The 27,505-nt window shown below is 40.0% G+C and overlaps 1 protein-coding gene and 1 pseudogene across 1 annotated transcript in view; one reads left to right on the plus strand and one right to left on the minus strand.

The window, feature by feature from the left end:
- RNF121 (ring finger protein 121) overlaps positions 1-27,505 on the plus strand; it is an 82,544-nt gene that overhangs the window by 25,410 nt on the left and 29,629 nt on the right. Inside the window, exons 2-3 of the mRNA XM_032426972.1 lie at positions 5,093-5,130; positions 8,249-8,390. Of these exons, the coding sequence (XP_032282863.1) occupies positions 5,093-5,130; positions 8,249-8,390 (180 nt within the window). The remainder of the gene's footprint in view (positions 1-5,092; positions 5,131-8,248; positions 8,391-27,505) is intronic.
- On the minus strand, positions 13,175-14,404 carry LOC116646346 (annotated as a pseudogene).

Below are 27,505 nucleotides of genomic sequence, written 5' to 3' on the forward strand. Positions count from 1 at the left end.
ATTTCACTCCTAGGTATATATACTCGAGAAATGAAAACCTGTCTACACAAAGACTTGTAGATGAATGTTCATAACAGCATTATTTGTAATAGTTAAAAAGTATAAACAACTCAAATGTCCAATGACTGATGAGTGGATAGCTATAATGTGGTATGTCCATACAGTGCAGTATTATTTGGAAATAAAAAGGAATGAACCACAATACGTGCTACAACCTGATGAACATTGAAAACGTTACGCTAAGTGAAAGAAGCCAATTACAAAAGACCACATGTTGTATGATCCCATTTATATGAAACATCTAGACTAGGCAGTCTGTAGATAGCAACAGAAAGTAAATTAGTGGTTTCTTAGGCTGGGGGGAGGATGGAGAGGGACTGCTAACTGGTATGTGGTTTCTTTTTGGGGTGGTAAAATGTTCTAAACTTAGAAGTGGTGGTGGCGGCACAACTCAATATACTAAAAAGCACTGAATAGTACACTTTAAATGGGTGGATTTTATGGTATGTGAATTAGATCTCAGTACAGCTGTCATTAAAAGAATCAGGTGATAGAAGTGTATGATTGTAGGACAAGTTGTGAATGTGAGTGCTGGGGTGCAGTAGCAGGGCTTCTCAAACTTTTAAAGGGCATATGGATTACCTGTCTATCTTATTTAGTGTAAATTCTGATTCAGGAGGTCTGGGGTAGAGTCTGAGATTCTCTGTTTCTTAATAAGCTCTCAGGGTGCTGATGCTACTGGGCTATGGCCCATGCTTAGGAAGGCAGTAAAGGATGTTTGTTTCTTCAGTGAATGGGGTCAGTCTGAAGAGCCTTCGAGCCAGGAGGATTTGGCCAGCATTTTGTAGGAAGGCATAATGTAGTTTGGTGGAAGAGAGGGGCTTAATGGACAAAGTAACCAGCCTGTGTAAAAACTCAGACCACAGAGTATCCAATATTTGTGGGGTACAAGAGGCCTGTTGGGTTACAGGGGTGGGTCCCTGAATCTTGCACCTGAGCATTTTCTGTTTTTATGAAATTTTCTCTTGCTCTCTGCTTGACATTTTTGATTTAACTTCTTTCAAATCTGGACTTAGGTAGATTGGTACTACTAAGGGCTTTGTGAGCTTCTAGGAGGGGAGGGATTGGTTGGCAAGAAAACATTCTATGTGTGGGTCTTGGGAGTTGGATGTGAACCCATCAGTCAGTAACCATGCCTGGAGAGCCTCCTTAATTAGCTACCTGAGCTCTGGACAGGGCACAATCAGACTGACTTACTGCTTGGACCCAGATGAATAAACTCATTAATGAGGGAGCAAATAAAGATGTATTTCCAGATGGTACGGGTTAATTATAGCTATGGTTTACAGCTTTCCTTGTTTTTCCACTTGTGCTAGAAGACCAATATGGATGTAGTTTAAAGAATCGTTTGGTTCAGGAGGCAACTGCTAAAGCCAAATCCTGTCTGTACTCTTTGCATTCATAGTACTCCATGAAGTGCTGAACAGTCCTCTAAGCCCAGGTCTAGTCTCAGCCTTAGTGCTTGCCCTTCTGAGGTATTTTCCCTGAGGCTCTGGAAACAGTAGTGTCCTGTGCTTCATCAACATTCGGTTCCACAGCCTCTCCTGATACTTTATAAAGTGCTTCCACTCTCCCAGGAGGAAAGGCAAGGAAATCACTTGGTCACCTTGAATGTTCTTACCCTCACAGCCCCACAATGAAGTCAGAAGTCTTATTCTCTATTTTCTAGACGGAGAGCCTAAGGTATAGGTAGTAACATGCTTAACCACCATCATGGAGAGACACCCCATGGCTGGCCCAGTTCTTTGGATCTTCCTTAGTTTATCCTTCAGTGGAGTCGTCTTGCTTCTTTGAAGATGTAGTTGTGTTGTTTCTTTCTGTTTTGACAAACATGATTTTCTGGGTGCCTCCTGGTATCAAATGAATACTTCTTTCCCGGATACCTACTAAGTATTTTTCATGTGTTTATTTACACTCCCATTTAAGCATCTCCAGGTGGGGTGCTGGTTTGTCAGCATACTTATTATCGTATTGGAGAGAATTCTGTTCAATTCCTCTAGTACTCACAGAGTGCTTAGTATATGCTCAGCTCTGTTCTGTTCTCCTTGAAAGACACAAAGCAGTGTATTCTCCTTGGCTCTGTGGGATCTTCCAGGTTTATGGGATGGAAGCAAGGTAGACATAAGCAGGCCAGGACTAGGGTGAAGCAAACAAGGCACTCACTTTCAAGGTCATGCGCATGGAGGGTCAGTACCTGACAATGAGTGCCTCCTTAAATTTTGAGCCCTAGGTCCCTTGGCTTACCCCACCTTCCTTAGTCCTGGTTCTGGCCTTAAGAAGCAGTTACATCGGGGCACCTGAGTGGCTCACTCAGTCAAGCGTCTGCCTTAGGCTTAGGTCATGATCCCAGGGTCCTGGGATTGAGCCCTGCATCAGGCCTCCTGCTCAGCGGGGAGCTTGCTTCTTCCTTTCCCTTTGCCTGCCCCTCTCACTGCTTATACACACTCTCTCTCTCTGTCAAATAAATAAATAAAATCTTTTAAAAAAAAGTAGTTACATCACTTGGAAATCACATTTAAGATAAGACTATGAATGACTGGTATGGAACATTGCTTCATAGATTTAATATGCATATGAATCATCTGGAGACCTTATTAAAAGTAGGATTCTGATTCAGTGGGTCTGGAGTGATGCCTGAGATTCTGCATTTCTAACAAGCACCCAGACAATGCTGATACTAGTCTTTGTGCCACACTTTGAGTAAGGAGAAAAATCCGTGCTTGAGAAAAGCAGAGGGCCAAATTCACTAAGCTAGGGAATCAGGGCAGGCTTCTTGAGGGAAGGTGAAATTGCAGCTGGGCTCTCCAAGGACAAGTTGGATTTGGATGGGATAAAAGAGAGGGAAACATTGCAAGCAGAAGGAAGAATATGCAAAGGCCCAGAGATAGGAATGAGTCCCATATGTTTTGAGACAGTGAACAGACTGGCTTGGCAAGACACAGGTCCAAGTTGGAAAAAAGGTAAAGAGTTTTGATAGGTAGCATGAAACCTGTATTGGACTGTTTATTTAGAAGTGTGGTCCGGAAAAAAAAAAAGAAGTGTGGTCCGGGGCGCTTGGGTAGCTCAGTCGGTTAAGAGTCTGCTTTTGGCTCAGGTCATGATCTTGGGGTTCTGGGATTAAGCCCCACATCGGGGCGCCGTGCTCAGTGGGGAGTCTGCTTGTCTCCCTCTCTCTTTGCCTCTCCCCCGCTTGCATGCTCTTTCTTTCTCTCTCTCTCTCAAATAAATCTTTACAAAAAAGAAAGAAATGTGGTCCTTAATTGTCTGCTCAGGTACCACCCAAATGGGCATTTCCATTTCTTATATCTACTTGGCCTGGGATATTATGGGACCTCTGTTATTCTAGGGAAATGAAGACCTGAGTTAGGACACCTGAATACATTCTGTGAGGCATTGTGTGAAGTAGGAAAAGGGAGGAGGTGGTTGACTTCATTACCCTGGCAAAGCCTTGAGATATATATATATATTTTTTTAAACTTAGCTGGGACATGTACAAATCAGAAAGCCCTCCCTAAATAGTGATGGGAATACACAGTACACACACATAAAGGATGCCTGGTAAATACGTACTGATTTGACTCAGTAGGAGAGTTCTGCCCATTTTACTTCAAACATTCTTTGTAAAGTACTTTTCTGAAGTTATCATAGGAACAGTGAGAAGTTGGGCCTTGAACCTCATAAGTACTAAAGGAATATTTGTTGATTGATTCCTTTGAGGCCTTGTCTCTCTCCTCTACATCAAGAAACATTTTCACCTCAGGTCAGTGTAAGAATGTATGAATGTAATGTTTTTGACTTATGTACTGACACTTGGTTATGCTTTTGTATGGCTGTGAGAAAGTAGAAGACTTGAGTCATGAACTCAAAGAGTTTAGTATTATTCTTGAGCAGTGGTTTTCAGCTGGAGGCAATTTTCATCCCACGGGGGACATTTTACAATGTCTGTAAACATTGTTGCTTCTGTGCCATCTAGTGGGTAGAGGCCAGGGATGCTGCTAAAACATCCTACAATGTACAGAATGCTCCCCACCTCACCAAAGAATTATCCAGTCCCAAATATCCATAGTGCCAAGGTTGAGAAACCCTGCTCTAAAGGACAAGAACTAACAAATAGAACCAGAACTTTGAAGTTGGAAGGTCATACTGCTAGTTAATAGCAGAGCAGGGACTAAAGCTTAATTCTCCCTAGTCTAATGTGCTGCTTGCTGCCATGGGGCCAGTTAGAGTCAGATGGCATATGACAGAATATTTTATCTAGCTTCATCTCCCACTAATCCTAATTCATACTTTTTGCCCTAGCCACACTCATTTATTTGTATGCTACGCAACTTTATTCCTTCATCTTCATGTTAGTTAGTCCCTTTGCCTGGAACGTATTTCTCCCATTTCTTCATCTGGATGATATTTCACGTCTTCTCCAGGAGGTCTTTGCCAGTCTATAACACTGCAAATTGGATCAGAAGCCATTTCTTTATTCTTCCGTAGCTAGTCCTCAGCATATAGTCAAGAAATTTTCTGTATATATGTGTGACTTCTTGACTAGGCTGTGAGCATCTTAGGAGTTAGGTTTACTCTCCTGTCCTCATTGCCTAGCATAGACATGCAATATACTGTCAGTCATAGACATGAGATAAAGTAAGTTGTTAGAGGGCGCCTGGGTGGCTCAGTCGTTAAGCGTCTGCCTTCGGCTCAGGTCATGATCCCGGGGTCCTGGGATCGAGTCCCACATCGGGCTCCCTGCTCGGCGGGAAGCCTGCTTCTCCCTCTCCCACTCCCCCTGCTTGTGTTCCCTCTCTTGCTGTGCTTCTGTCAAATAAATTAAAAAAAAAAACAGCTTTAAAAAAAAAAAGTAAGTGGTTAGAGAAGGGAGAGATCAGTGGGAAGTAGAGTATTGGGGAAGGCTTCATAAAGACTGTGACACTTGAAGCTTCTCATAATTCCTTGAAGATAATGATGAATGTATGAGCACCTTATATTGGGCAGGCACAGTTCTAAGACAGTAATGGATTTTTTTGGTGTTGTTTTTCTACAGGTTGATATGTCAGACCTCTCCCCAGAGGAGCAGTGGAGGTAAGTGTGACAGTGTGGGCCCCTCAGGCTGGGAACTGTAAATTAATCCTACTAATAGAGTTGTATATCTACCCTTGTGCTTCCTTGTCTGTGGGGAAGCCATTACTCTTGACTAGTAGGAGAGGTCATTTGTGATCTTCTCCAGTACTTGGGTTACTCCTGGGTAGCTCCTTCAGTCCTGGGGAGTAAATAGGTAATTGCACCAAACTATTTATCTGGGTTTAAATACTACTAGTTCTGCCATTTCCTAGCTATGCTATCTTGGGCAAGTTACTTGATTTCTTACTACCTTAGTTTCCTCAGTTTGCACAATGAAGGTTGCAACAGTACCTACACCTCATAGAGTTGTTGTGAGGACTATTAATATATGTGAAATTCTTAGAACAATGCCTGGCATGTGGTAAGCTTCCAGTAAGTGTTACCTGCTTTGCAGGTGACTATCATCATTAACATCATCATTATCCACGAAACAGAGCAGAGAGATCTGGCTGAAAAATGGGAATAGTGTCTTCTGATCTCAACTCTGCCACTAACTTGCTTTGTAACCGGAGTGAGTCAACAGTCAACAAATACCTTATTATCATGATTACTCATCAAAGAGCCTTCAGAGTGTTTGCCCCACAAGGTAGCTGACCAGTGAGCTGGAATCAACTATGTAAATTTGATTAATAGTACAAAAAAACCCTTTCATTTAGATTATTAAAATAGAGAACGACAAAGATACCAACTTACATGACAAACCCAGAAAGATTTTAGAAAGCTTTAAACTTAATATGCACCAGTTGTGTACCTCAGCTACCAAAACATTCCAAAATTTGGAAGATGTTCATAGAAATATACTGTCTGCTTTAGGGAGATGAAGTGCCACCATGCTTCACTGAGTCCACACTAATTTTGTTGTAAACACTGCATATTAAGAAGATCTTCAGTTAGATAACATCTAGAAGAAGGCAACCAGGATTAATGGTTTCCACATTATGTTATATGAATAGCATTTAAAAGATCTAGAACTGTTAGCGTAAAAGGGCATAGAAAAGTGGTGGTAGGAAGAGGATTGTTTTTGTTTTGTTTTTTTAAATAAGATCATATAAATCTTTGAAAGAGCAGCATTGGGAAAGAAGAATGATTATGTCCTTTGTTGTTCCAGAGTATAAAATTAGGTCCAATGGATTGAAGCTATAGAAAGATGGATTTTGTCTCATCAGACATTTTTAATAATCGTGGTATATTGAGAGGTAGTGAGCTCCTGCCCTTAAAGTATTGGAGTTTTATTCCTTTATTAGCACATGTGAGTACCTACAATGTGCCAGATAGATGGTCCTCGAATTACTTTAAGAGGCATATGTTCTCAGCCAGTGGGAGTATTCAGACAAAGATTGTAAAGATGATGTTTGCATTGGGTGGGAGCCTGAGCTAGAGTTGTTGTTGTCTGGTCTTTTCTCCATATTTGGTACTTTTGTTGTGTACATCCATTTAGTCATATACTGTCCGAGAATAAGAAATTTATCTGTTATCTTTATTTATTTTATTTTTTTATTTTTTTTAAAGATTTTATTTATTTATTTGACAGAGAGACACAGCGAGAGAGAGAACACAAGCAGGGGCAGAGGGAGAGGGAGAAGCAGGCTTCCCGCAGAGCAGGGAGCCCAATGTGGGGCTCGATCCCAGGACCCCGGGATCATGACCTGAGCCGAAGGCAGACGCTTAACGACTGAGCCACCCAGGCGCCCAATTTCTCTGTTATCTTTATAACTCCCCACAGTACTTAGGTTTTTAAAGTGTCCTTTGCCCTTTTAGTTTAGCTTATCCTCACAACAACCCTATGAGGGAAGCAGCAAAGGTATGGACTTCTTGGATAGATGAAGAATTGTGATGTAAAGATGTGAATTTTCTTGGCCAAGTCCACATGGATGTCTGAACCTAAGTTTCTGACTCCCACCCGTATTATTTTTTTGTCAGAATCTCCCACCCTGAATGAGTTGATGTAAGATGAACCCTGAGGTGCTGTGGCTGGCTGCTGACATTTGGCTGCCCACTGCCCCTACCATATTTCCTCCCTAACATTTTATTGTGAAAAATCTCAGAAAAGTTGAAAGATTATACAGTAAACACCTTTAGGCCCACCACCTAGATTCTACAGTTAACTTTTCACTGTATTTGCTTTATCGTTTGTCTGTCTGTAATTCATCCCATTGGGTTCTTCTTGAATAGTCTGTCATTGCCCTTGGGAACTCTATGAAGATACCATTTATGTTGTCCTTTCCCTCTCTCCCTAATAGCCCCAGGTATGGAGAATTGGCATAAAAGCTCCTGACTACAGGCTGTATTTGTATTTATTTTTCTAACTCCTTCCTCATTTCTCTGTTGGCTGACTCTGACTCTATTCTTAAAGGAAGGTGTTGGCCAAGAGAATCACTTGTTGCCAGTCCTCTGGACCAGAGAATGCCAGCCTTAGATTAAATAAGAGTTTCCAGTTGCACTCTTCCTTAAGCTCTTGAGGAGGCTATTTACCTGTGGATGCTGATGGTGAGGACACTGTTGGATTCGTACAAAGTTGAAGCAGTCCAGATTTTTCAGGCTTTAGCTAGTCTTAGACTAGGATCCCTGGTCCTAACAGGGAGGATAGGACAAATAAAGCAAGACTTTAACCCTGGAATTAGTACACATCTGCAATAGTACTTCTTTATTGGTGTTATAAATATCATTGACTAAGAGTATGAGATTTTATGGCTATATCCTTCTCTCTGGGTTACTTTCTCCTTCCAGTGACAGGTTGAAATAGGACTGAAATGGGCAGTGACAACAGGCTTCTCCTGGGTCCTCTTTCCCACAGGAAAGGTGTCAGCTGCTTTTGCTCTTGGGGGTGGGCAGCAAACAACCCACCTTTATTTCCAATAGCTGAGCTTCTGACTAAGGCCCGTAGAGCCCCTGTTCTATCCCAAAATGCCCATTCTCTAGGGTGTGTGTTTTTCTAGCCCCTAATTTGTATAGTACCCTGCAGATGCAAAGCCCAAGAATGTGTTCTGAGCTATAGACTGGTGGAATATCCCTGGAAAGCACTGCCCTTTTACCAGCACACCTTCCCTGATCTGCCTCACCTCATCTGTTTGACTTTCAGGGTTGAGCACGCACGCATGCATGCCAAGCACCGCGGCCATGAAGCCATGCACGCTGAAATGGTCCTCATCCTCATCGCTACTTTGGTGGTGGCCCAGCTGCTCCTGGTGCAGTGGAAACAGAGGCACCCCCGCTCCTACAATGTAAGCCACTGCCTCTCACTTCTTTTTCTGACAGTTGTCAAAAGACCCTTCCTAAGTATTCTAGGGTCCAGCCTAACTCAGGCTGCATATAGGCAGGGAATAGACAATGATAGTAAACGTTATGTATGAATGGTGAATAGTGTATGGTGGGTATGCATTTAAGAGGCGAGTGATTCAGATGGTGAAAATAGGGATAGAACTTGAGACTACTTTCATGGCCAGGTCTTCCCTTTTAAACATTTTGGGACAGATCCATGAAGGAGATGCTCATCAGGAACTATTCAAGTAAAGGGAGAGGTGGTCACCTTGTTGGGAAGACCAAGCCTCTTAAGTGAATTTTACAGGTAGGATTTAGATTAATTAAAAAAAAAAAAAAAAAAAAAACAGGCAATGATAGAGGAAATGAGGAACAAAACATATAAAACATATAGAAAACATATAGCTGAATGGCAGAAGTAAATCTTTCCTTATTGGTAATTACTTTAAATGGGTTAAATTCTTCTATTAAAAGGAGAGATTGGCAGATTGGTTAAAAAAACCAAACAAACCATGAGAGACTCACTTTAGATACAAAGACACAGAGAATAAAAGTAAAAGGATGGAGAAAGATATTCCATGTACATGATAATCAAAATAGAGCTGGGGTGGCTATTAAATATCAGACCAATAGACTTTAGATCAAAAAAATTTACAAGAGACAAAGGATATTATATATTGATAAAAGGTTTAAACTAACAAGAAGATACTACAATTATAAACATTACTAACAAAGGAGCCCCAATATATGTGAAGCAAAAACTGACAGAATTGAAGAGGGATAGACAGTTCTACAATAGGTTGCAGAGTTCAGTACCTGACTTTGACTAACGAATAGAGCAACCAGATAGAATATCAGTAGTTAATAGAGGACTTGAACAGCATTATAAACCAGTTAGACCTAACAGACACACAGGGCACACACTACCCAACAACAGCAGAATACATTCTCTTCTCAAGTGCACATGGACCGTTCTCCAGGAGAGAACATGTGTTAGGCCACAAAACAAGTCTCAATAAGTTTGAGAAGATTGAAATCATAGATTCAACCACTCTGGATTAGGACATGACAGGTGCAGTGTACTGGATTTTTTTACGACTGTTATCATAGAAGTTTTTAACCTTTACAAGGGTAACAACCCTTTTTTAACATCAACTTGGCAAACACCTACGTGATAATACTTTGCATAGAATATACAAGTGCATATATAGTAGTAACAATAGCTAACATTTATTGAATTCTCACTATGCCAGCCACTGTTGTAAGTACTTCACAAGTGTGGACTCAGCTAATCCTTGTAATAATCCAGTAAGATAATGTTTTCTCCAATTACAAGTGAGGAACTGAGACAGAAAAGACTAAGTAATTTGCTCCAGTGATAAAACCATTATTTGAACCCAGACAGTTTTACTCCAGGGTTTTGAATCTTAATCTCTGAATAGTTCTTTTTCTCTAGTATATGCTTTTTCAGACCTCTGATGATATGGTCAGACATGCCCAGGGGTCTGTAGCCCACATGATGTGAACTGCTGCACTATCTCATTTAATCCTTCTAATAGCCCATGAGGTAAGTACCGTGAACGAACTGAGGCCCAGAGAGTTGAGGCATGAAGGGAATACTAATAGATAGAGCCAGGATTTGAACCCAGGTGTTCTGTTTCATATTTCATAATTTCTGTTGTACCATATGTTGCTCCTGGAAAAGGTTTTCCATGAAGGGAACAAGGGATAACCTAGAGCATAGAAGGAAGAGAGGATAATCTTTGCCCTTGAGCAGACACAAGTTCCGAACATTACTGGCTTATAGCCAGCTCAAGTGTTGGCATGCACCACAAATAGAGACATCTGTACCTTCAGGTCACATTGCACTGAAGGACCACATGACACCAAGACTTTTTGAACTGGAGACCATCCAACAGGCTAAGCCATCTGAGATGGGGCTTCACGTCTGGATCCTGGTCATGCTTTGCCCTGTTATCTGAGATAAGTCACTTGTTTGTCAGTGTGTGATTATAATGTGTACTCTATAGAATGGGGATTACCAAGATGATTGAATTGAGCCTGGAAAAATAAGACCACCCATAAATCAAGTGTAGAATGAGAGCCCCATTGACATTTCTGTGCTGGTATTTAGAGATAATCTTAATTATATAATGTTGGCTAATCCCCAAAGATTTTTAAAAACCTGTATCTATAGGAAGTGAGGATTCATGTATGTACTATAGTGGTTTTCAGTAAGTACTTTTTAAAAAAACTGTGGAATCCTTTCTTCAAATAATATCTTCAGGAAAAACCCAGTATGGAAAATAATTAAGAGGCCCCTCTGGGGGCACCTGGGTGGCTCAGTCGTTAAGCGTCTGCCTTCAGCTCAGGTCATGATCCCAGGGTCCTGGGATCGAGCCCCACATCGGGCTCCCTGCTCAGCGGGAAGCCTGCTTCTCCCTCTCCCACTCCCCCTGCTTGTGTTCCCTCTCTCGCTGTATCTCTCACTGTCAAATAAATAAAATCTTTAAAAAAAAAAAAAAGAGGCCCCTCTGATTGATAGAGGGTTGGATAACCCTGACTCCTCTGCTTCTCAGGAACATATATAGGAGTCATCAGTGTTAGAAAACCACTGATAATGTCATTCCTTAGCTAATCCTTAATAGGAAATGTGACTGTAACTTAATGAAGGAACATGCACAATTATCCCATTGCTTTACTGCCATGCCCTGTAAACATTATGCTGAACTTCACTGATGAGCGAACATGCTAACATTATAAAATATATTGCACTGAGAACCTTAAACCCCTATCTTTCAAAAATTGGAAAAGGAAATCTGTAATGTCCGCTTTATGCTGCTGTTGTACAATGATGATCTAGATTGGTTTTTTAAAAACTTTTATTAACTTGTATATAATGAATATTTTTACTGCTTTAATTAAAACACTAATTTTGGAAGAAGAAAAATTGCCCAAGATGCTTGTACACAGTAATATCTCCTGTCCTTTTTCAAGCTTATCAGAAGTTGGAGCTGTTTGCCTTGTAGGCAGTATAATACAATGGAGCCAGCCCAATCTGATTTGCTCAGTCAGCTGTCTCACTTCCTAGCTATATGACTTTCTATCTTGAGCCTGTTTTTCTTATCTCTAAGATGGGGTGATATCTACCTCATGGGTTGTGAAGATTATATAAGATTCTATGGCAAAATGTTTTGTAAACTTTAAAACTAATGGTAGTGACTATTGTTGCTCCCACTCCTAAGAGAAAAAGTTCAAGACGTAAAAGTTTTCAGATACTATGTGGAAGAAGAATAGAATTTTATTTTTATTGACAACAATTTCACATAAAAAAATTCACTATTCTGTGGGGTGCCTGATAGGCACAGTTGGTTAAGCAGCCAACTCTTTCAGCTCAGGTCATGATCTTGGGGTTGTGAGATCAAGCCCCATGTCGGGCTCCATGCTCAGCACGGAGTCTGTTTTAGATTCTCTCTCCCTCTCCCTCTGCCCCTCCCGCTCGTGCTCTCTCTCTCTTTCTCTCTCTCAAATAAATAAATCTTTAAAAAAAAAGAAAAACCCATGGGGCGCTTGGGTGGCTCAGTTGGTTAAGCCTCTGCCTTTGGCTCAGGTCGTGATCTCAGGGTCCTGGGATAGAGCCTCGCATCAGGCTCCCTGCTCCACGGGAAGCCTGCTTCTCCCTCTCCCACTCCCCCTGCTTGTGTTCCCTCTCTCACTGTGTCTCTATCTGTCAAATAAATAAATAAAATCTTTAAAAATTAAAAAAATTAAAAGAAAAACCTTGAAAAAAATTGATTATTCTAACCATTTTAAAGTATATAATTCAGTGGCATTTAGCACATCTGGTGTTGTGCAGGCATTGCCACTATTTAGTTCTAGAACACTTTCATTACCCCAAAAGGAAACCCCATATCCATTAAGCAGTCACTCCTCATTTCCCCCTCCCACCAGGCCCTGGCAACCACTAATCTGTTTATACGTATTTGCCTATTCTGGATATTCATATAAATGAAATTATATAATATGTAGCCTTTGTCTGGCTTCTTTCACATAGCATGATGTTTTCAGTGTTGCAGTATCAGTACTTTATTCCTTTTTGTGGCTGAATAATACTCTGTTGTATGGATATGCCACATTTTGTTTATCCCTTCATCAGTTGATGGACATTTGGATTGTTTCCACCCTTTGGCTATTGTGAATAGTGCTGCTATGAACATTCGTTATAAGCTTTTATTTGAACACCTGTATTCAATTCTTGGGTATGCCCTGGAGTAGAACTGTTTAACTTTTTGAGAACTTTTTGAGAACAGTTTTCCATAGCAGCTATACCATTTAACATTGTAACCCACAGTACATTGGGTTCCAGTTTCTCCACATTCTCACCAACACTTGTTCTTTTGCTTCTCTTCTCTTCTCTTCTCCCTCCCTCCCTCTTCCTCTTTCTTTTTTTCTTTTTCTTTTCTTTTCTTTTCTTTTCTTTCATATAGTCACCCTAGTGGGCATGAAGTAGTATCTCATTGTGGTTTGATTTGTATTTCCCTAATGACTCATGATGTTGAGGATTTTTTGATGTGTTTATTGACAAAAAAAAGTGATGTAAAAAAATGTGTTTATTGGCCACATGTATATCTTCCATGGAGAAATCTCTTTGCCTATTTTTTAACTGCCTTTTGTTTGTTTGTTTCTTTTTTCTCTTTGTGTGTGTGTGTGTGTTGTAAGAGTTCTTTATATAGTCTGGATAGTAGACCATTATTAGATATATGATTTATAAATATTTTCTCCCATTCTGTGGGTTGCCTTTTTACCTTCTCCATAGTGTCCTTTGGTGCATAAACATTTTAATGGATCAGTTATTAATTAGGTTCTTTTTAAGAAATTTAGAATACCAGTTTGTGAGGGTAAACTCCATTTGTGAGAGAAAACACAGAGCAGAGGTAGCCTTGACGCTGAGGAACAGCTTTAATTTTTGGCAGAATTTGTGAGTCCACAGCTTTTTTTTTTTTTAAGATTTTATTTATTTAACAGAGAGAGACACAGTGAGAGAGGGAACACAAACCGGGGAGTGGGAGAGGGAGAAGAAGCAGGCTTCCTGCGGAGCAGGGAGCCCGACGTGGGACTCAATCCCAAGACCCCGAGACCATGACCTGAGCTGAAGGCAGACGCTTAATGACTGAGCCACCCAGGTGCACAGTCCACAGCTTTCTGATCAACCTTGCACTGCTCTGTAATCTCATATTTCTCCTTCTCTGTCGAAGATCTCACCTTCCTGGTGTCTGGGTTTATGTAGCTGCTGCTGCTTGAAGTAAGCATCAGTGAGATGTTTTGGGATTTTCACACTGCTGATACCAATTTTGGTGTAGGTGGCAATGACAAATTTCTGGTGTGTTCTACGCAGAGGAACTCGATTGAGGGCTAGAGGTCTGGTTACAAGTAACAAGCCACTGCTCAGTGGCTTCAGGAGAACCACCCTCTTACCTCTGTGGCACCCAGTGAGGATGATCAAAATGGTCCCAGGAGTGATGCTAGCTCACAGTTTTCTTACAATGCTGACTAAAAGGTTTTTTGCTGTGGCTCAACAGCTTTCGAGGCACATCTTCAGTAGAGTAATACCTCAGCATCTTGTGAAGTTTAACCACTCGGGTACTACCATTCTTGTCACCGCCAACTGATTTTGTAACAGTAGCAAGAACCTTCTCTTTCTTTTCTTAGCTGTTGACTAGTTCCTCTTGTAGATGGCCTTTCTGGAGTACATAGCTGATCAGGAATAGCTGCCAATTGCTCTGACTAGGAGAGGGTTTCGACTGCGGTGGGGCTTCCCATTTGGCATTTTAGCCATGAGGTTACCCTTCTTAACCTTGCCACCAGCATCAGCCTTCTTGGCTTCAGGTTTCTTCTCCTTAGTATCCAGCTTCTCAGCTTTTTTACTCCCCATCTTGCAAGATGGGAAAGAGGATGCATAAACATTTTTAAGTTTGATGTCCAGTTTATCTCTTTTTTCTTTTTTAATGAATATATTTGACATATAACATTGAGTACATTTTTTTTTTTAGAGATTTTATTTATTCATTTGATAAAGAGCACAAGCAGGGGGAATGGCAGAGGGAGAGGGAGAAGCAGGCTCCCCGCTGAGCAGGGAGCCCGATGCGGGACCTGATCATGTCCCGGATCATGACCTGAGCCGAAGGCAGATGCTTAACCGACTGAGCCAACCAGGCACCCCTGACATTGGGTATATTTAAGGTGTACAATATGTTAACTGATACATTTATTTTTTGCAGTATGATTGACATTATAACAACATTAAGCACCTCTATCACATCACGTGATTATCCTTTTTAGTGGTTGAAATAATTAAGGTCTAGTCTCTTAGCAAGTCTGATGATTAGACTACAGTATTGGTGTCTATATGCATTATACTTAGCATTAGATCTCTATGATAGTTTATTTTACTTGTTCCAAGTTTGCACCCTTAAACCTATTTTTTCTTTTGTTGCTTGTGCTTTTAGTGTTATATCTAAGAATCTGTTGCCAAATCCAAGACTATTAAGCTTTATCTCTATGTGTTCTTGGAAGGGTTTTATATTTTTAGCTCTTACTTATAGGTCTTTGGTCTGTTTTGTGTTACTTTTTGTAAATGGTGTGAGGTAAAGGTCTAACTTCATTTTTTTGCATGTGGATATCCAGTTGTCTTAGCACTATTTTCGAAGAGACTTCTTTTTCCATTGAATGATTTGTCACTCTTGTAAAAAAATCAGTTGACTGTAGATGTATGCATTTATTTTTGTACTTTCAGTTCTATTCCATTGAACTATATGACTGTGCTTATGTCAGTACCACATTTTTTCTTTATTAATTTTTTTATTTTAATTTCAATGTAGTTACAGTGTTACATTAGTTTCAGGTGTAAAACAGTGATTCAGCAATTCTATATGTTACTCAGGGCTCATCACAATAAGTGTACTATCAATTCCCTTCACCTATTTCACCCATCCCCCTACCCACCTCCCCTCTGGTAACCATCAGTTTGTTCTTTATAATTAAGAGTCTATTTTTGGTTTGTCTCTTTTTTTCTTTGTTCATTTGTTTTGTTTTTTAAATTACACATGAAGGAAATCATACAGTATTTGTTTTTCTCAGCCTGACTTATTTCATTTAGCATTATACTCTCTAGATCCATCCATGTTGTTACAAATGGCGGGATCCCATTCTTTTTTATGGCTGAGTAATATTCCTGTGTGTGTGTGTGTGTGTGTGTGTGTGTGTGTGTGTGTGTGTGTACCACATCATCTTTATTCATCTGTTGATTGGCACTTGGGCTGCTTCCATAATTTGGCTATTGTAAATAATACTGCAATAAACATAGGGGTGCATATATCTTTCCATTTAGTGTTTTTGTATTCTTTGGGTAAGTACCCAGGAGTGGAGTTACTGGATCATATAGTAATTCTATTTTTAATTTTTTGAGGAACTTCCATATTGTTTTCCATAGTAGCTACACCAGTTTGCCTTCCTACCAACAGTGCACAAGGGTTCCTTTTTCTCCACATCCTCACCAATACTTGTTGTTTCTTGTGTTTTTGATTTTAGCCATTCTGACAGGTGTGGAGTCATATTTCATCATAGTTTTGATTTGCATTTCCCTGATGATGAGTGATGTTGAGCATCTTTTCATGTGTCTGTTGCCATCAGTATGTCTTCTTTGGAGAAATACCTGTTCATGTCTTCTGCCCATTTCTAATTGGATTAATTGGTTCTTTTTGGTGTTGAGTTATATAAATTCTTTATATATTTTGGATACTAACCCTTTATTGGATATGTCATTAGCAAACATCTCCCATTCAGTAGGATGTCTTTTAATTTTGTTGATTGTTTCTTTTGCTGTGCAGAAGCTTTTTATTTTGATGTAATCCCAGTAGTTTATTTTTGCTTTTGTTTCTCTTGCCTCAGGAGACATATCTAGAAAATGTTTCTGTGGCTGATGTCAGAGAAGTTATTGTTTGTGTTCTCTTTTAGGATTTTTATGGTTTTAGGTCTCACATTTAGATCCTTAATCCATTGTGAGTTTATTTTGAATTTGTTGAGATGTGTTTTGTGGCCTCATGTGATCTCTTCTGGAGAACATTCCATGTGCTCTTGAAAAGAAAGTGTATTCTGTTGTTTTAGGATGGCATGTTCTGAATATATCTGTTTGATCCATCTGGTCCAGTGTGTCATTCAAAACTGCTGTTTTCTTGTTGATTTTCTATTTGGATGATCTATCCATTGATGTTAAGTGGAGTGTTAAACTCCCTTACTATTTTTTTTTTTTTTTTTTTAAAGATTTTATTTATTTATTTGACAGAGAGAGACACAGCGAGAGAGGGAACACAAGCAGGGGGAGGGGGAGAGGGAGAAGCAGGCTTCCCGCGGAGCAGGGAGCCCGATGCGGGGCTCGATCCCAGGACCCTGAGATCATGACCTGAGCCGAAGGCAGACGCTTAACGACTGAGCCACCCAGGCGCCCCTAAACTCCCTTACTATTATTATATTACTGTCAGTTACTTCCTTTAAGTGTGTTATTAGCTGCTTTATGTATTTGGGTGCTCCCAGTCAGGTGCATAACTACTTACAATTGTTACATTTTCTTGTTGGATTGTCTCCTTTATGATTATTAGTGTCTTTCCTTATTACAGTCTTTGTTTTAAAGTCTACTTTGACTGATATAGGTATTGCTACCCTTGCTTTCTTTTCACTTCCATTTGCATGAAAAATGCTTTTCCATCCCCTCACTTTCATTCTGTATGTGTCTTTAGGTCTGAAATGCGTCTCTTGTAGCAGCATATAGATGGTCTTGTTTTTTTAATCCATTTTGTCATCCTATGTTTTTTGATTGGAGTGTTCAGTCCATTTACATTCAAAGTAATTATTGATAGGGGTGTCTGGCTGGCTCAGTAGGAGGAGTGTGCGACTCTTGATCTCAGGGTCATAAGTTTGAGCCCCGTGTTGGGTGTAGACATTACTTAAAATAAATAAAAAAATTTTTTTAAATGTCTTATAAAAAAAACAAAGTAGGGGTGCCTGGGTGGCTCAGTTGGTTGAGCGACTGCCTTTGGCTCGGGTCATGATCCTGGGGTCTTGGTATTGAGCCCCACGTCCGGCTCCCTGCTCAGCAGAGAGCCTGCTTCTACCTCTTCATCTGCCTGCCACTCTGCCTACTTGTGCTCTCTCTCTATCTCTCTGTCCAATAAATAAATAAAATCTTAAAAAAAAAATAAAAACAAAGTAGGGGCTCCTAGGTGGCTTAGTCATTAAGTGTCTGCCTTTGGCCCAGGTCATGATCCCAGGGTCCTGGGATCAAGCCCCACATCGGGCTCCCTGCTCAGCGGGGAAGCCTGCTTCTCCCTCTCCCACCACACCCTCTGCTTGTGTTCCCTCTCTCACTGTGTCTCTGTCAAATAAATAAATAAAATCTTAAAAAAACAAAATTATTGATAGGTATGTACTTATTTCCATTTTGTTACTCGTTTTATGGTTGTTTTTATAGTTCCTCTCTGTTCCCTTTTTTTTTTTAAAGATTTTTAATTATTAGTGAGGTTGAGCACATTTTCATGCTTACTAGTCATTGATTTCTTCTACCAGTTGTTTGTATTGTTGATTAGTTTTTGTATTTGCTATTTCAATTTCCTTGAAGTGTTTATTGAAGTATGGTTGATACAGAATGTTATATTATTTTCAGGTGTTCAACATAGTGATTCAAAAATTCCATACATTCTACAGTGCTCACTATGATAAGTGTATTTACTATCTGTCACTGTACATTATTACAGTCTTATTAACTGTATTCCTTATGCTGTAATTTTCAATCTCCTGATTTACTTATTTCATAACTGAAAGTTTGTACCTCTTAATCCCCTACCCCTATTTTGCCCATCCCCATACACTTCTGCCCCCTGGCAACTCTTTATTCTCTGTATTTATGAGTCTGTTTCTTTTCGTTCATTTGTTTTGGTGGGTTTTTTTTAGATTCTACATATAAATGAAGTTATATGGTATTTGTCTTTCTCTGTCTGACATATTTCACTTAGCATGATACCCTCTAGGTCCATCCATGTTGTCACAAATGGCAAGATCTCATTGTTATCTATGGCTGCATAATATTACACACATATATACCACATCTTCTTTATTCATCTATCACTGGACACTTAGGTTGCTTCTATATCTTAACTATTGTAAATAATGCTGCCTTAAACATAGAGATTGCACATATCTTTTCAAATGACTGGATTCTTTTTGCGGGGGGTGGGGGAGGATGGTAAGTAACCAACAGTGGAATTACTAGATCATATGATATTTCTATTTTAAATTTTTTGAGGAACTTCCACAATGTTTTCCACAGTGGCTATACTAATAATTTACAGTATACCAGCCTTCCCTTTTCTTCACATCCTCATCAACACTTGTTATTTCTTTTCTTTTTGATACTAGCCATTCTATGTGAGGTCATGTCTCACTATAGTTTTGATTTGCATTCCCCTGATGATCAGTGATGTTGAGCATCTTTTCATGTACTTCTTGGCCATCTGTATGTCTTCTTTGGAAAAATGTCTATTCAGGTCCTCTGCCCAGTTTTTTTAATCTTTTTTTTTTTTTTAAGATTTATTTATTTATTTTAGAGAGAGAGAGCCTGCGCACCCGTGCAAGAGTGGGGAGAGGGGATGGGGCGCCTGGGTAGCTCAGTCGTTAAGCATCTGCCTTCGGCTCAGGTCGTGATCCCAGAGTCCTGGGATCAAGCCCCGCATCAGGCTCCCTGCTCGGCGGGAAGCCTGCTTCTCCCTCTCCGACTCCCCCTGCTTCTCCCTCTCCCACTCCCCCTGCTTCTCCCTCTCCCACTCCCCCTGCTTGTGTTCCCTCTCTCGCTGTCTCTCTCTCTGTCAAATAAATAAATAAATAAATCTTTAAAACAAAACAAAAAAAACTGCTTTAAAAAAAAAAAGAGTGGGGAGAGGGGAAGCAGACTCCGCACAGCACAGGGAGCCTGAAGCGGGGCTCAATCCCAGGACCCCGAGATCATGACCCAAGCTTAAACCCTCTAGGTCTAGAGTGGGATGCTCAACCCACTGAGCCACCCAGGTGCCCCTCCTCTGCCCATTTTTAATCAGATTCTTTCATTATTATTTTTTGGTGTTGGGCTGTATAGGTTCTTTATGTATCTTGGATATTAGCCCCTTATCAGATATATCATTTGCAAATATCCTCTCCCATTCAGTAGGTTGCCTTTTCATTTTGATCTTGGATTTTTGCATATGCATCCTAGGAGGATGTATCAGAATTTCCATAACAGCATTATTTGTAATAGCAAAAACTTAAAAATGACTCAGTACCCAAATATGGGTGACTGGATAAGTTAGTTGTGATGTATTCACCAATGGAATATTATGTAACTTATAAAACCATGCATATAGCATGAAATATATAAAACAACACAAAAAATAATTAACTGTAGTTACAAGTAATGGTAAGGATGAATCTTAGCAATTTAATATTGAGTGAAAAAAGATTCAGAAGGCTGCTCGTAACTTGATACCTTTCATAGAAAGCTAAAAACAATGAAAACTAAAGAATATGTTTTAAAAATATGTATATGCATAATACAACCGTATTTTATGAAGCAAGGGAATGATAAAATCAAGATGCAGGATGAGGGTGATGTTGGATGGAAGACTGGAGGATAGGCTAGAGAAGAGCACATAGATATAAGTAGTTTTAGATGTTCCAGTTTTTATGTTGGGTGGTGGGTTCAGTAGTTATATTATTAAAAATAACTTAAAAAGGAAGGAAATTTTGTCATATGCTTCAACATGGTGATCCTTCAGGACATTATGCTTAGTAAAGTAAGCCAGTCACAAAATGACAAATGCTTATATTTGTCTTCCACTTTTATGAGGTACCTAGAGTAGTCGGATTCACAGAGACAGAAAGTAGAATAGTGGTTATCAGGAGATGGGGCAGAGGGGGAGAGTAGGAAGTTGTTATTTAATGGGCATAGAAGTGTCTGTTTTGTAAGATGAAAAAGTTCTGGAGATCTGTTAGAAAGCAGTGGGAATATTACTTAGCACTACTGAACCATATATTTAAAAATGATTAAGATGGTTAATTTTATGAGTTTTTACCACAATTAAAAGTAATTTTTAAAAATTAAAAGTAGTCCATGCATGACTAATGATGGGAATATTCATTAGAGATTCTGGTTAACTCATTTTCCCCCCTCTACTTGAGGTTCAAAAATAAAAGCAAGAAAGCAATTCCTAAGACACAGACTTGCCTTTTCAAATAGTAAGACATATCATAAGAATAGACAAATAGACTAGTAGAACAGAGTAAAGATCTCAGAGACAGATCCCTGTATAATGGGAACTTAATATACAATAAAAGCGTAGGGGAGCCTGGATGGCTCAGTCAGGTAAGCATTTGACTCTTAGTTTCGGCTCAGGTCATGATCTCAGGTCATGATCTCAGGGTTGTGAGAGTGAGCCCTGTGTCAGGCTCCATGCTCTGCTTGGAGTCTACTTGAGATTCTCTCCCCCTTTGCCCCTCCCACTCATTCTGTCTCTCAAATAAATAAATAAATCTTAAAAAAACCATAATAAAAGTGTAACCACCAATCAGTGAAGAAAATATTTATTGTTAAGTAGATTGTATTGAGAAAACTGACTCACCATATGGAGAAATATTAAAACTAGATACCTGTATCACACTGCATACAAAGGGGACTAAGGATAGATTAAAGATCTAATTATGAAAGGCAAAACTATGAAGTTAATAAAAATTATGTAGATAAATAACATAAAAATATGATAAATTTGATTATTAAGATTAAGGGGGGGACCTGGGTGGCTCAGTCGGTTAAGTGTCTGACTCTTGAGTTTGGCTTGGTTCATGATCTTGGGGTTGTGGGATTGAGCCCCCACGTCAGACTCCATGCTGGGTGTGGAGTCTACTTGGGATTCTCTCTCTCCCTGTCTCTACCTGCCCTTCCCACCCCCCTGTGCCCTCTTTAAATAAATAAATAAATTATTTAAAAAAAAAAAGATTAAGGGGATTTGTTCTGTAAAGGGGACCATAGGCAAAGTTAACTGATAGCAGAATAGGAGTTTAGTAATGATTAAAACTGATGATAATTGATATTCTAGACTAACAAGCTGGATATGTCCAACTGCTGGCAGGGTCAGAGGCTTTAGGAACTTTTGTGTATTCTTTGTAGATATGAAGATGGGGCGGGTATTATGGGGAGAGCAGCATGGCACTATTCAGTCAGATGGAATATATACATATCTTGTGACATATCCTAAAGGGGCATGTGAGAAGGTATTGATTTAAATGTTAATTACGGGGCGCCTGGGTGGCTCAGTCGTTAAGCGCCTGCCTTCGGCTCAGGTCATGATCCGGGGTCCTGGGATAGAGCCTCGCATCGGGCTCCCTGCTCCACGGGAAGCCTGCTTCTCTCTCTCCCACTCCCCCTGCTTGTGTTCCCTCTCTCGCTGTGTCTCTCTCTGTCAAATAAATAAATAAATAAATAAATAAATAAAATCTTTAACCAAAAAAAAAAATAAATAAATGTTAATTATGGCAGTTAATTGAAGAGTTGGAGGCAGTCTGGGTATTTGTATCTGAATAAATAAGTAAAATGTGGTGGATGCATATCATGACTCTGCATTGCAGTTAAAAGCAACACATTAGGTTTACCTGTAACGACATGTGGATCTTAAAAGCAGAGTACTGAGTGGAAAAAGTAACAAAGAGAAAGACACAGTGCCAACTAATAAATCAAAACACATGCACAAAAAATACAGTTTGTAAGAACAGATACAAACAAAAATATACATGTTAAACACATTAAATGTCTATGGGGTGAAGAATGGGACTAAAAAAGAATCAAAGCAAAATGGCTCCCCAGAGAATGTTGTGTAAAGGAGAGACACTGGGATTATTGTCAAATAGTAGAAACATGAACTGTTTGAGATTAGCTACCAGAGCTTTAAAAAAAATGCTTCTTATGGGCATGCTGAGAAATGATGGAATTAATTGATAAGGCTCTGTTTCTCTCAAACTGAATGAAATTTTCTGTTTTTCCCTAGTGCTAGTTGGCAACCCAGACTTTCAGTTGGCACACATGACCCCTGAGTGGAAAAACACTAGTTCTATTCTCCTAGACCAGGTCTCTCAATAGGGAGACTATTCACATTTTGGGCCCGATGATTATATTTTTGTGGGGGATTGTCATGTGTAGGATGTTTAGCAGCATGCCTGGTTTCTACTTACTAGATGCCACTAGCATCCCCTCTCCTAATCATCACAACCAAAAATGTCTCCAAACTTCATCACATGTCCCCTGGGGAGGAAATTCACCCCCTATGAGAAGCACTGCCAGAGAGCAGCGTGGATGCTGCCAGCCATTAGGCTGATTATGAGCAAGTATGGCAATCCACTGGTTTCACTGTGAAAAGTATCAAACATCTTTTTGTAACTTAGGAGGTCAAGTCCATCCTAAACGTTAAAAGAACTGCATCTAAATTAACTGCTATTTAGGAGCAAAAGGTCCTACTGTTTTCTGTATTTAAATTTCAGGGTACTGTTTTTTTCAGTCATAGCAACAGTAGTATTACCACCTTAAGCTGCTTATAGTTGCAATTTGTTGATATTTTAGAAAAATACTTTTCTCGTCTGATATCTCATTGGAACCCCACAGTGGCTTTATTCGGTAGTAAGGATAGGGATATACCTCCATTTTTCAGATTAGTAAACCAAAGTGCAGAATCCTGAAGAGATTTGCTGGGAGCACATGACCATTAAATTGGGGAGTTGGACATAAAACCAAAATCTGATTCTTGGTTAAGTGCTCTTCTCATATGAGTACTCAACCATTTTTTGAGGTTTCTCAAAAGCTCCAGGAAATTGTCAGTTTCTGCCATGGTCATTTCTGTTTTTAACTCCCCTGATTTTTCCTTCTTTAGTGACTTTTGCCTAGGTCCATCATATTGCCTTCTCAGCCTTTCCAGGGTTTTATCAGAAACTCAAAAGTGAATGGGTGCCAAGGAGGCAGGACTTGGGAGACAGAAGATCTGGATTAGAAACTAGCCCAGGCCCAGCTTGCTTTTTGGCTTCTCTGTCGCTCAGTTTTCATCATCTGTTCAGAGTCTAGTATTACTCACTCCTTAGCTCCCACAGGGATGTTAGGGGAAGGAGTAAGTTTATGCCTGGAAAAGTGTCTATCCTATTTTTAAAGATCTCCAGGGAGAAGCTTTCATCATTTCTGTTACCAAAAACAGTATCTTTTTAAACTCCTGTCCCCTGAACTGCAGTTCCCTTGTGGGATGGATGAATGGCAAAATCTCCTACCTAGAAATCTTTAAAGTACTATAGATTTTTCTTAGACCAACACATTAAGAGGGTTACTGGGATGTGACTAGAGAATATGGTCTAAGATGGTAAAGGGTGGTAATCCACTTTCTATGCGAAAGAAAAACTTTCTTCCCCAGAGTATAATAAAAACTTCTCTATGTGTAATGCATACATCAGCCTTCTCTGAGCCTTGCCTACTCTTTAGGCTCATTTCTCACACCTCCCTCCTTATTTGTACTTTGTCAGACATACCATGTTCCCTCATCTTGAACACTCACTCATCATGATGCCTTTACTTACACCTACTAGGCTATCAGGACAGAGGTCAAAGGTTGCTTTGTTCAGGAAGCCTTGGTTCCCCCATGTTGAGTGAAAGCCTCTCCTCCACTTTCTGGGCCACCAGGGCGTTTTCCATTATAGCATTTATCATACTGCATTATAATTGTTTTTTTTCTCCTTGGTAGTCTTAAGTTCTTGAGGAGGTTTAGTTTTTTATCTCTGGATTCTGCAGTCCTTAGTATGGTGCGGGGTAGGGGCTCAGTAAATGTTTGTTAAATTATTTCTTGACTGACTCTTGCCTGGAGAGAAGACTTGGGGAAAAAGACAAAATTTTAGGTATTAGAAGAGTAGTCATAAGAAATGGGAAGTAAATGTACTGTGTGCCTCTCTGAAGGACAAGAGTTGGATCCAGAGGCAGAAAGTACACGAAGGCAGATTTTTCAGGTAGGCATCAGGGAAGAACTATCTAGCACATCTATTAGCAATGGAATGGTCTGCCTCATGTGGTAAGGTGACTGTTTGCAGGGGCATGGTAGGGGGGAATTGAAAACCAAGTTTCTGCCCTATAGGGTATTCTAGCAATGTGTGGGGTCATACTTGTTCACAAGAACTACACTGCATATATCTCCTTATTGGGCCTCTGGACGATCTTCAGATAACTGAAGGTAACAGCTATGCCTCCCTGTAGTTCTCCAGGTCTATTGTCCTAGTGCCTTCTGCTGTTCATTATGTAATTTGGTTTCTAGACCCTTTGTAATCCTGGCTGCTCCCTTATGGCCATATTTGTCAATGTTCTTTGTACAGTGTGGTCCCAAGACTTAATTGTAGGGCCCTAAGAATGCTTTGACAGAGCAGAGAACAGGAGAGCTGCTGCCTCCTTCATTCTGGGCATATTCCTAGTTAAGCAGCATAAGGGTGCCTTGGCTTTTTTGTCAGTGTCCCTGCTGGCATATATTCCCTGGCAATTTGTGGTCAGCTGAGACCCCTAGATCTGTTTCACATGAACTGCTATTAAGCCACTCATTTTTCCATCCTATACTTGGGTAGTTGGTTGGGTTTCATCATATAGTTTTCGTTCTTCATTTCAGCTTACTGGCTCATAGAATGTTAGAGCTAGAAGAACTGTAGAAACAAGCTTTATTCATTTTGGATCTTGCTTCTTCTGTCTTCCATGTTCACTGTCTTGTTCTCTCCCAGCTCCTACTAAACTTTTTGCTGTCCACAGTTTGGTAAGCAGATCTTCTGTATTTTCATCCAAATTATTCATGAAAATATTGACCAGAGCTGTGAAGCATATCCTAGACACCTTCCTCCAGTTGACCTCTGTCCATTTATCGGCATTTTTCCCCAAGCTGATTGTTCTGTTAGCTGCGAGTCTCTTACTTTGCTCTACTAGCTGGACTTGCAGTTTTCAGTTCATCCTTTATATTCCTTTTCAGCCAAGCATGGTGGGTGATCACTACCAACACAACATAGAGCAATACAGAAGTGATGAGAATCCTGAAAGACAGAAGTGCCAAGCATGGCAGACCGGCAAGGCACCTGGTGCCCAGGGGAGGATGTGATACAGGAGCTGTTTTCTGGTTTTTCATGAATTCTAGTTTGAGGTGAAAAAAAAATCTGAAAGTCCATTTAAATATGGTCTAGCTCTTATTGTTAGCGCCTAACATCATCATTTCAACTGTATAGTCTTGTGGAGAGATAGGTGGGATATAGCTATTCTTAACTTTCCAGATCAGAGAAGCTGGGATTGTCCCTCAGTAAATGTTTGCAATGAATCAATGAATAGGTTTCAGGCTAGTCTTCACTTTAGCTTTGTATTTGTAAATTCAGGGAAAGAAAGGTGAATGGCTTTCAGTTTCCCCCTTCAGCTGGCCAAATCCAAGCCCCCTCAGAAACAGCCAGAGTTGTCTCTTCCAGGCAGTCTTCGCTGATGGCTTCTGCTCACACTGCTACATCTTTCCTCTGAACTCTCATGTCAGTACTTGATGCTTTGCTACTTCTACTCAATGGCTGTTCAATTCATGTATTTGTCTCACCATCCTAAATCCTGGGAGTGAAGTTAGGGGCAAAGCTTCCCATTACTTTGTACCAGCATCAGGCACAAGCACTTGAGCAAGTTATTGAATTTAATTAGTCTGCGTGAAGTGTTGCCAGCAGATGGCACCAGAGTCCCTGACAGCATTCTGAAAATCTTGGGTAACTTTCAGCAATTTACATATTGCCAAGCTTGCCACTAAAATGCCTTCCTTAATGAGGAAGCTTCAATTTACTTATTAAGCAGAATGCTAATAAATACTGCAGTAGAAATAAAGAAATTAACCAGGCAAAGTTGTAACTTACCAGTTTTCACATGGGAGGCTGTTCTGTTCACTGGCCCCTCTGCTTTGCCCTTTGTCAGGCCCTGCTTTCTAGGCCCTGAACAGAATCTGGCTTTCAAGCCTACCTAATGGAGTGTGTCCGGGTACCTGAAAGTGACCTCAAGTCCTTGGTTTGTGTTTTTAGATAATTTATTTTTCCTGGAAAGGACAAATTAAACATTGTAAAGAAATTGCTATAACCCTACCACATTTTTCCCCCTGGAGGTTTTGGTGATTTTTTTAAAAATTGGAGTATGGTTGGCACACAGTTTTACATCAGTTGAGGTGTACAACATATTGACTCAAGTCTATATGTGATGCCATGCTCGCCACAAGTGTGAGCATAGCATCCATCTATGATCATACAGTATTACAATACCATTTACTGTATTCCTATGCTGTACCTTTTATCCCCATGACTTATTCATTCCATAACTGGAGTTCTGTATCTCCTACTCACTTTCATCCATTTGCCCATCCCCCTGTCTCCTTCCCCCCTGGCAGCCTTCAGTTGGTTCTATTTATGGGTCTGTTTCTGCTTTTTTTTGTTTGTTCATGTATTTTATTTTTTTATTCCACATATAAGTAAAATCATATGGTATTTGTCTTTCTTTGTCTGAATTCCCTTAGCATAATACCCTCTAGGTCTATCCATATTGTCACAAATGGCAAGATCTCCTCTTCCTATGGCTGAGTAATATTCCATTGTATATATAAACCACATCTTCTTTATCCCTTCATCTACGAATGGACACTTGGGTTACTCCTGTATCTTGGCAACTATAAATAACGCTGCAGTAAACATAGGAGTGCATATGTCTTTTCAAATTAGTGTTTTGGTTTTCTTGGGTAAATACCTAATAGTGGAATTACTGGCAGTTCTATTTTTAATTTTTTGAGGAACCTCCATACTGTTTTCCACAGTGGCTGTACCAATTTACATTCCACCAACAGTGCACAAAGTTCCTTTTTCTTTATATCCTTGCCAACACTTCTCATTTCTCGTGTCTTTGACTTTAGCCATTCTGACAGGCATGTGATGATATCTCATTGTGGTT

This window comes from Phoca vitulina, unplaced genomic scaffold (assembly GCF_004348235.1).
Source record: "Phoca vitulina isolate PV1807 unplaced genomic scaffold, GSC_HSeal_1.0 scaffold36, whole genome shotgun sequence".
Taxonomy (NCBI): Eukaryota; Metazoa; Chordata; class Mammalia; order Carnivora; family Phocidae; genus Phoca; species Phoca vitulina.